Below are 10498 nucleotides of genomic sequence, written 5' to 3'. Positions count from 1 at the left end.
AATCCAGTGTGGAACAGAGGATGATTCTCGTTTCTTGCCCGTAACAAGAGTCCCAGTTAGTGACTTTAATCAGAACAAGGCTGGCTTACGACTGACATCTTGACACTGACACTGAACGAACCAATGCAGTCACATCACACACGTTTGTATCTAGATATTAACTGGTATCGATCGATCTCCACATGCCTAATATACACACATACATATGCATGCATTTGTGTGGATACAATGAATTATTGCGGCAAAACAAATCAGATTAAATCCAACCATCATAAAATCAAAACCATGTCCCAAAAAAAAGCCCTGTAATTTCCAACAGTACTTGAATGCAGCAGCAGGGATGGCGGAAGCGCACTCGCCAGGTCACCTTCCCGAGCATGTGCTTGCCATCATTTCCCAAAAATAAAACTTGTAATATCTCAGAAACTATAGCAGCATAAATAAAAAAATTTAACAGTACAAATCAACACAAATGAGGCACTAAAAAGGTAGACCAGTCTGGTTTATGTTGGAGCAAACCGGGGGGATGAAGACCACTGAAAGACAAAAAAAAAAAAATCTTTAATATCTCAGGAACCATAGCAGCACCAACAAAAAACAGCACAAAGAAAGCACGAACCACTCAGTGGGTTTGCTTGGATTTTTATGTGGGTTAGGGGGTCAACTTCGCCGAGCTTGAGCAGAATAGTCCCAACCAGAATGGGGTCATCAACAACAACAAAAGTACAAAAGTGGCCACAGTCATCATCAGTTTCAGAATCATCTGCTGTGTCTTGGTGGCTCCCCTCACTAGTTTCCTTCATCCTTCTTCTAGTTTCTCATTTTATAAATGGACTGCATTTATATAGCGCTTTTCCATCTGCATCATACACTCAAAGCGCTTTACAATGATGCCTCACATTTACCCATTTACACAGACACACTCACAGACCGATGTCAATAGTTGCCAATGTTTTATAGTCAATTAATGGAGACCAAATTGTGCAGAGTTATGCTGTCAGAGATTATAAAGAGCACATGTTTCAGGTGAAAATATTTTTGTGAAGGTCAGCTGTGAGCTCTTAAACGACAGCCAGAGTTGGTGACAGGGTGAAGGTCTGACCGTGAAGGACCACATGCGCAGTCTGTGATCCTGGCAGAGGGCAAAGATGAAGGCGTCTTCCTCCAGCTCCCTGACAGCCACGCTGAGAGCCAGGTCCCCCGGGCTCTGGTCCCCCCAGATGGCTGTCGGCATCCAACCGGTCAGCTTCTGCATCACAGTACTCGTCTTCAGCTCCACCTTTGACACAGAGCCTGCAGTGCAGAAACACAACCGCAAAACCTAATCTCACATCTGCTATTACACGACAATGAAGACCTGCACGGCCAAACATACAAAAGAAACCAGGAGGACAAAGAGGCGCACTGCTTTCTCCCACCTGTGAAATAGTGAAGATTCGTCCCATCCTGTCTCTGGCTGATGCTGAGACCCTGATCCATGTGTTTTTCTCTTCTAGGTTGGACTACTGCAATGTTCTATTTCCTGGTTTACCGCAGTCCAGCATTAGGGGTCTACAATTGGTTCAAAATGCTGCGGCCAGACTTTTGACACGAAGCAGAAAGTTTTACCACATTACACCCATTTTGGCGTCTCTTCAATTTCAATTCATTTTAATTAGCTTATAATGTGCCAAATCACAGCAAAAGCCGTCTCAAGACGCCTTACATGGAACAATTCAACATAAAATTTAAATAAACAATTAAAAATGAATTTAAAAAAATTTCAAATACATAATTAAATACAGAAATAAAAGAATAAAACAGATAAAAAATAAAAACTACTCATAAGAGAGAATAAAACTGGGTTTTAAGTCTCGACTTAAAAATGCCCATGGACTCTAACTGCCTCTTCACTGGCTTCCTGTCCCAGTGAGATCAGATTTTAAGGTTCTGCTACTAGTCTAGAAAATTGTTCACGGACTGGCACCTCCCTACTTAGCTGACCTAATTAAACCTTACGTACCGGCCGGGGCTCTGTGTTCTCAGGGTGCAGGACTACTTTGTGTCCCTAGGGTAAATAAAAAGTCTGTGGGTCATAGAGCTTTCTGTTATCGTGCCCCTGTTCTGTGGAATGATCTCCCTGTCTGGACATGCAAAAGAAAACAGGAACAGGTTACAGCACCAACAGCACCATCTGTTCGTTTCCATATTTACCGTGAGAGTCATGTGGTGGCAGAGTGACAACTGCAATGCCTCCGCAGGGCGAGGCCAGGGCAAAGTGGGCCTTTCCCTGTTGGCTGAGCCATGCCGCTGCCATATTGGGACTCCCCGTCTGTCCCAGCATTGTGGGGATGATGGCACTGTGAGCGGGGTCTTGCAGACTCAGCTTGCCCACATCGGTAAAGATGGACTGCATGTGTGGTTCCGTAGCCTGCTCCTGTGGACAACAGACAGTCACAGTAAAGACCCGAGCCTGGAACCTTTTATTGCTTTCAGTTCTCAGTTCCACAGCATGTTGAACAAGCTACAGGAAGTGGCACCACCGGCTGGAAGACTTCAGCTCCGAATCCCAACACTGGCCCAGACACAGTGCTGCCACAGTTTGAAAAAGTAATCCAATTACTGATTACTCCTTGAAAAAGTAACTTAGTTACTTTACTGATTATTCAATTTTAAAAGTAACAAAGTTAGATTACTAGTTACTTTACTAGTTATTTTCAGCAGCTGCAGACACCCCCCCACCACCACCTCAACATGAAAATGAAAACCCATTTTTCCATCACTCACTTTATAGTAGCCCTTTCTCGACTTCAATGAGCGTAAATACTTGTTTTATAAAAATTATAAAATAAAGACATCTTTCTTGACCTCATATTTACATTTTCTAACCTATAAACTATTAAACTCTTTCTAACATTTTTCTAACATTTAAATTCTTCCTAAACATTTTAGTTGTTGAAATTATTATTATTGTAAGTAGTATTAGTAGTACTAATGGCATGAAAAAAATCTTTTCAAAAGTGGACATTTATTCCAGTGCTGTTGTGGGGATCCACGCGCCCCCCCCCCCCCCCCGACTTGCTGTTTGGGCAGAAGAATGGATGACGTTTATGTAGAAAACACGACCAGACTGACAGATCAAGTTTTATCAGCATTTTTTACATCATGTCATCCACAAAAACAGACTTGGGTGCATTTGAGTGGGGAAAAAAAGCATCATGGATCAGCTGTTCTTAACGAGGAAACGCACACAGTGGCACAGGGTTTTAAAGAATAGAAAAAGCATAAAAATGTCTTTGCAAAACCATAGTTCTGAGTGCCACCACACTTTGAGAGACAACTGTTTTTCAGCTCGGAGCTGAGCTGCACAGTGGATGCAGCTCTGAGCAGCTCAGCTCCCTGAAAGAGTTCAGACCTCCACCTGCAGACTGCGAGGTCTGTACAGGGAAATATCAGATCTGAGTGCCGTTGAGGTCCGTGTGAAAAACACTGAGCTACTTCCTGTAGCTTGTTCATAACAGCACAATGAGCCTGTTGTTGTCGTTAAGAGCAAAAACATCAATGATTTGGCTGCTGTCCAGAGGACATGTTGTCTGAGGGGAGATTACCAGGAGTGACACCGGGTCACTGCTTTGTCTGTGCCTTCTGCTGTGCCTCAGGTAGTTCTTTAGGCAACTGTCACAGGCCGGCTCATAGCCCATGACAAGAAAGAGGGGAGGCAAGGATTGGGCCAATCAAAAGAATTTTATTGCAAATAATAATCAACTTAAAAAAAAAAAAAAAAACACTGAGGTGTGACGTGACAATATGTAGGATGTATGCAGTGGTGGGCACAGCTAAGCAAAAAGTTAGCTTTGACAACCACTAATCAGCTAACTAAAAGTTAACTTTTATAATGCTAAACCGATAAACCACAAAAAAGCTGTGTTTACACATAACGACGACAAGTCAGGAATGCCACGAAGTGCACATTCTTGGCCGCTGATCATGAATGTGATGATTCAGAGGCGTCAGGTGTCCTCAGGAACTGCTGCAACCTGTTACCACACGTTACGATTAACGGCACATGTTGCTGGAGAATGATCAGGAACCATTACACACGGTCAAGAATAGTGTTCCGCACTATTGCGCATAACAGTGCATTGTTAAGTTCTGTCACGTTGTGAATGAGGTGAACTGTCTCCACACACACACCCATATTCATCCAACCGAATTCAGATCGCTCCAGTTTTTCAGAAGAACTTTGTGACTGTATGTGTAGTTGGGCTCTGTACCATGGAGTGGTGCAGAGAGGAGGAGGAGGACAGAGCCAGATGTGTGGCTTCATGCGGCTCTCGTCTCGTGCATTTTCCCAAACATTAGGCACATGCAGCAGGTGGAACACCTGCAGGAGCGCGCTGAAGAGCACTGAAATTAGACTTTGAGCCGACTTGGTGTCAGCAACCAAACTGAATGTGAAGCAGCAGGGTTTAATTGTGCGCGCGCTTCTTCCTCCGCTGGACTGGAGGAGGTGCAGAGTTGTCTGGCTGCACGTGAGTCTCCTCTTGCTCCTCTGGTTGCTCAGACTCGTTCTCCCACTCATCGGTTACAACAGCAGGTGGAACACCTGCAGGAGCGTCCTGAGGAGCTTCAGCAGGAACTGTGGAACGACACTTGTCTGACTTCACGTCACTGTTCCTCTTCAGCGTCCTGCGTCAAACTGAACGCTGTGGAGCCGAGTTTAATTGTGCACACGTGACAGAAAACTGATCCGTCGTGGCGCGCAGTGAAATGTGACGCCGCCTTACAAGTCGTGTCAAAACTTGACAGTTTCCGTGTCACTTCGTAATAATGCGTGACAGTTTGGGCTCCAAGAACCATCACAGGAACCATCACAGGAACCACTACGAACGTTGTCACGTTCTATTAAGGATCACTACTGATCACGACGGATCAATACGCTCAGTTGCGACCTCCACGACCTGAGACGAAATGAAGGTGGTGTGTGACATTCGTGGAAGATTTTTTGACAGACAAAAACATGCTCCACGAGCATAAAGAATATCACGCACCAACACGTGCTATTAAGAAACCTATTCAGATGGGTTAAGTCACATTAAGAATGTCAGAAACGTGTCAGGATTGACAGAAAAATGACATTTGTAACGTATCTTGGTTATGTGTAAACGGACCTTAACAGGCCAATTTTGAGTTTAAACACCGCCAATGCTTCTGATTAGAATCAAAGACGACCACAAACCCAACACAATCAACGAGCCAGCGCCTAAGTCTTTGTGCACCCTGCTCACTGCTGTAAGGAAGCATCATGTCCATTCTCAGGATACAGCTGTGAGGCCGTAGTCTTCAAAAGGAAAGCAGGTATGACTTATGGTTTTGATTTATAAACCAAATTAATCCGGATAGTTTAACTACATTAATGTCAAGTCTGTCATTTGTACAAAGTGAAAACATGTTTTTTTATTTTAAAATAATGCACTAATTGTGAAGTTTTGAACATATTAACACACAGATGTGAAACTGCATTATGGCATGGGTTAAAGCAATAAATTTTCATCTGAAATTTTTTCCTGGCAAAAATCAATGCCAGCAATTCCCTAAAATGTGGCGTAGTGGGGACACACACTCTTTTTTTTTCCTCAATACAATAAACACATTATACAGTATACAAATCTATTCTAAATAGCCTCTAAGGAGAGAGAGAGAGAGAGAGACAAAGCATAAAAATAATGCAAAACCTGAACAAAAAGGTACATAAAAGGGTGGTGGGGTGTAGTCTTGATTCTGGGGGATCTGGGGGATCTCCCCCAGAAATTCTTTAAAAGAGCAAGTCAAATTTTGTATATTCTGGTGAATTTTAATGGGTATGAAGCCCTCTGAAACAAATAAAAGTAACTTCAAACTGTGAAGTAAAAACACATTGATTATGGGGGATCTCCCCCCAGAAATTAATTTTTTAAAAGAGCAAGTCAAATTTTGTACATTCTAGCTTAATGCTGACTTTAACATTGAAAACGCCATAGACATGCTAACGCGTTAGCATCGGCCCCATTTTTAAGTTATAAAATACATCTATCAACTGTTTCAGAAGACATAACAGGTTGGTTTAACATAAAAAAGGTAAATATTAATCACAGACATATGTTCTTTAGGGTTTTAGCGGGGAAAAATTAAGATAAAGAGAAATAAAACAAAGAACTTGTTCCCATGAAGAGAGGGAGGAGAAGGACCGTGGCTCATGGCAAGCAGGAAACAGAGAGGAGTGTAAATTCACACAGTCCCTTTCTCCGCGGTGCAGCGCCATCCACACTGACTTTGCTGCTGCTTTGACTGGAGCAGAATGGGATGTTGCTTCGACAGTGAGACTATCATTTCGGCCCCAAAACACACGACACCACGTGCGCATGTATGTGTGGTTAAATTTTCCAAATGATGGAAATCCATCATGGTGACGGAGAACTTTAACCCTTGCATTAAAAATAGTTACCTCAAGCTGTTCAAAATACATTTCACATGGAGCAGAAAAGAGAGCAAAAAAGCGTCCAGATGAAACAGTCCTCTGTAATTCCAGAAGCGATTAGAGGTGTTCTCAGCATCCAAGGTTTGGCAGAAAATGATTAATCCGCTACAAAATAATTATTTTATATATACACAGAGCAGGTGGAATTGTGTGCACAAGAGGGCAGCCGCTCCAAAAACAGCCTCTCAGGTCCTGCGTAGCTTCCAGGTGCACGAAAACAGGCTTTTAGCAGACTCGTAAACACCACACACGTCTCTAAAACCTTTACACAAACTGTGCCATGCTGTTGTTGCTAAAGCCTCTTTCACACCAGGGCTGCTCACAGTTGCTTCCTGTTGCATCATGATGACGCAGGAATATCTGCGTCAGGTGTGCGCAGCAGGGGGCAGAGAGGAGGTGAGAACGCAGCCTGCAGGTTCTCTGCACAGAGAAATCAGAGTGCACAGTTTGTCTGCAGACAGACTGTGCACTCTGAGTTCTGTTATAGTTTATATTTCCTCCTTTGACCGAAAGATGCACGTACGTGTGCATGAAACGTCCGTGAGTAAATGTGGAGATGTCTGGAGTTACACTTCATGTGGAGATGTCCCATCTCTGGCAATCAGTCTGTGAGCAGGACTTATGTCCTTTTTTTTTTTTTTTTTTAAACAGTGATGAGAGCGTTTGAGGGGAGAACAAGGAACCAACTGCCTGCAGCCTGACAGTTTTTTTTAATTGTTCACATGTGTGCGCGTGAATGAACAGTCCGTGAGTGGACTGGAGATGTCCGGACTTTTTACTGGATGAGGACATGTCCTGTCTCTGGCAATCAGTCTGTGAGTAGGACTTATGGATTTTACTGCAACACGTTTGTGAGAGTCTTCTCTCACAAAAGTGCTCTTTTTGAGCATGTAGTTTTACTGCATTGTGTACAGTATAAAAACAATCCTGTGATTTATACTTCAGGAACAATGGAACACAGCAGGAATCATAAACTGGCATCAGGTAACGTTGTCTTGTGAGGGTGTTGGTTCCAGTCACGCTGAGTACCGTCCTGTTGCTCTGACTTGCGCTGAAATCACTTAAATTCTGCATCGAGCAGAGGACACAAACAAAAATTAAACATGTTTAATTTTTGGCGTCCGATTTGCGTCGTCCTTTGCGCCCCTCACGCTGTTGTGGCGCCGAGCTGCATTGTCTCCACACTAGGTTGCTTCCACGTGGCGTCGTCACGACGACACACGACGCAACTGGGAGAAGTCCCGGTATGAAAAGGGCTTAAACTCTGAACATCTTGAAATTAGTGCCACGCTTGTTAACTGAAGATAATGCCTCTAAGAGCCACAAAACTCCCACGATAGTTGAAGAAGCCCTCTTGTAGCAAAGAAAACATGCTGCGTGGCTCATTATTCGGTGAGACCAAGACTTTACTGTGGAAAACTGAAAGGATGATGTCATAGCCCTGCCTCTGTAACATGTTAACAGTGTAATTTAGCATATTATTATTTTTTTTCTTCTTGTTGGTGGTGGGACAAAGTGCTGGAGTCCTCCAGGTCAGCCTGAGAAACTCACCCAGAGCAGACAGACGCTGAGGGACGTCTTAAAAAAAACCAAACAACAACAACAACAAAACCCTTAAGTTACTTCCATCATAAGGAATTAATGCATTTCCAGACGCTATCTTCCAAAACAAGGGTGTCATGTGCAGAACAGTTTTCATCTGTGATGATGAATCCTGGCAACAGGTAAGATTAATAGAGTTTATATAATCTGTGAGCCGGCTTCTAAAGTTTTAGCTTTTGTTGGTATATTGATTAGCTGCAGATTATGTCCATTTTTTGCAGAAGCGTTACACCGCCACATACAGGCCTGGCATATGTACAACAGCATTTTCACACGGTTTCACAGGATCTATGAAAATGGAGATATTTCTTGAACGGAACACTTTTTGAAAATGACAAAGAAAAGCATTGTATAGCAGAAGTTCAGGTTCAGTGTAGACGAGGCTTTAAAAACATGGGATGAAGCTGGCACTTGGTCAGGATTCTTAAACTGTTGAAAAATTTGAACGAATTCAATCTCAATGTGTGTTTTTGTTTGCTGTCATTCTTGACGGTTTCTTATCATTTACTTAGTTTTTGTAGCGTTAGCGTTTAGTTCGACATCGTTTGACCAGCTGAATGTTTTCACACAGCTTTTGTGTGGAGGTGAGATGTAGCTCCTCCGCGGCGGTGCTGGTGTGTGGTGTTTATTGTTTATTGATTGTTTGGGTCCCCATTATTCTTCCTGGGGTCCAACAGATTTACAAATATAGTTAATCAAAAATACATTCAAAAAATATATAAAAATAAATGAAAATAAAAATCATATCAAAACCAAAAACATATCAAATCAAATTAATCATCATCTATGCATGGCGAAAGGGATCACTCAGATTTCTCCTTATACTGATAAATACTGTTTCAGAAGTTTTTTAAAGAAACATTCATTTGCAATCAGTTTGATGGGATCCGGTAATAAATTCCATTCATTCATACCCCTAAATGTGACAGTGTTCTTAATGGCATTGGTTTTAGCTAAAGGTAACGTAAAATTTCCCACCACAGCATCTCTGGTTCTGTAAGTATGATTTTCTGAACTAAAAGCAAAATTCCTAAACAAAATATAAGGTAACTTAGTGACAATAATCTAACAAAAATGATCAGCAAATATAAAAGTCTATCTTTGACTAACAACCAGTTTAAATTTTTATGCATTGTGATGATATCTGTCTTATAACTGCATCTAAGTGCCACACGAGCAGCCCTCTGAATAATCTGTAATCTATTTATCATTTCTCCAGTAGCATTTGACCAAAATTCTGGGCAACAGTCTAAATATACTAATAGTGCGTTAATAGCACACTTCCTTGTAGTGCAACTTAGAAACCTTGCATGTCTTCTCATAATTGATATACCCCTGCCCATTTTTACAAAAACATTATGTTTTTTCCATGATATTTTTGAATCTACCACTACACCCAGCAGCTTGGTCTCATGCACTTGATTTATTATCATATGTCTAATATAGGGTTTTTCACAACAACTGGATCCAATAACCATACAGTTAGTCTTCTCTGTATTTAACACTAACTTATTAGATGTTACCCACTCAACCACATTATGCAATTCCATATTTAAAACAGTTTCAAGATTACTGCGTGAGTGTGCTGATGTATAAATGGTTGAATCATCTGCATACATTACTATACTAGCTTTATGTAAAATATATGGTAAATCATTTGTGAAAATTGTGAATAATAATGGGCCAAGGCAACTCCCTTGTGGCACTCCGCATAATACCCCCTGGTGTTAGAAAAACTACCATTAAAAACATGGCCTGTGCTCTGTTAGATAAGTAACTATAGAACCAAGTTAGAGCTGATAGCTCAAAACTAGGGCTGAACGATTAATCGCATTTACGATAATATCGCGATATCATAGATCGAGATTTCCTAATCGCAAAGGACGCGATTTGAAATGTGATCTCGTAACGCACGAGATTTGAGTGCAAGCCGAGCGAAGAAAGCAGCCACAACACGTAGTTAGCAGTAGCACTACGCTAACCTGTTGTACAATGGCTTCAAGCTCGACAGAAGCGGACACAGCTCAAAGTTTGGTACCAAAGGGGGGCAGGCAGCACGTCAGTTGTGTGGAATTATTTTGGCTTTAAAAATGAAGATGCAGCACAGCATCAGGTATTGTGCAGAACCTGCCTTGCTACAGTTGCTACCTCACAAGGCAACACCACGAACCTTTTTCAACAAAAAACACCACAAAGCTGTATACAATAGTTGACAAATACTCCAAGCAAACAAAGTACCAGCCAACAGGGATCATTGACAGAACAGTTCGAAGGAATTACGGCATACGAACGGAGTTTGAAAAGGCACACAGAAATAACTTCAGCAATAACGGAGTTCATCGTGCTTATTAGTATAGTGACCAAGCCTGGGTTTCAGGCTTTGGTTAGCACATTGGATAA

At 42.0% G+C, this 10498-nt stretch overlaps 1 protein-coding gene across 1 annotated transcript; it reads right to left on the bottom strand.

Moving 5' to 3' along the window:
- Nucleotides 1-677: 677 nt before the first annotated feature.
- LOC117506295 (nuclear pore complex protein Nup160-like) lies at nt 678-2419 on the bottom strand. The gene is made up of 2 exons (XM_034165784.1): nt 2194-2419; nt 678-1293 (listed from the first exon to the last, which is right to left on the bottom strand). Exons 1-2 carry the CDS (start codon nt 2393-2395, stop codon nt 998-1000), a joined length of 498 nt encoding a protein of 165 aa, XP_034021675.1. The 5' UTR covers nt 2396-2419; the 3' UTR covers nt 678-997.
- Between the last annotated feature and the right edge of the window lie 8079 nt (nt 2420-10498).

Source organism: Thalassophryne amazonica, unplaced genomic scaffold (assembly GCF_902500255.1).
Source record: "Thalassophryne amazonica unplaced genomic scaffold, fThaAma1.1, whole genome shotgun sequence".
Classification (NCBI taxonomy): domain Eukaryota; kingdom Metazoa; phylum Chordata; class Actinopteri; order Batrachoidiformes; family Batrachoididae; genus Thalassophryne; species Thalassophryne amazonica.
Note: the sequence above shows the minus strand (reverse complement) of the source record. Positions and strands in the feature narration are given on the sequence as shown.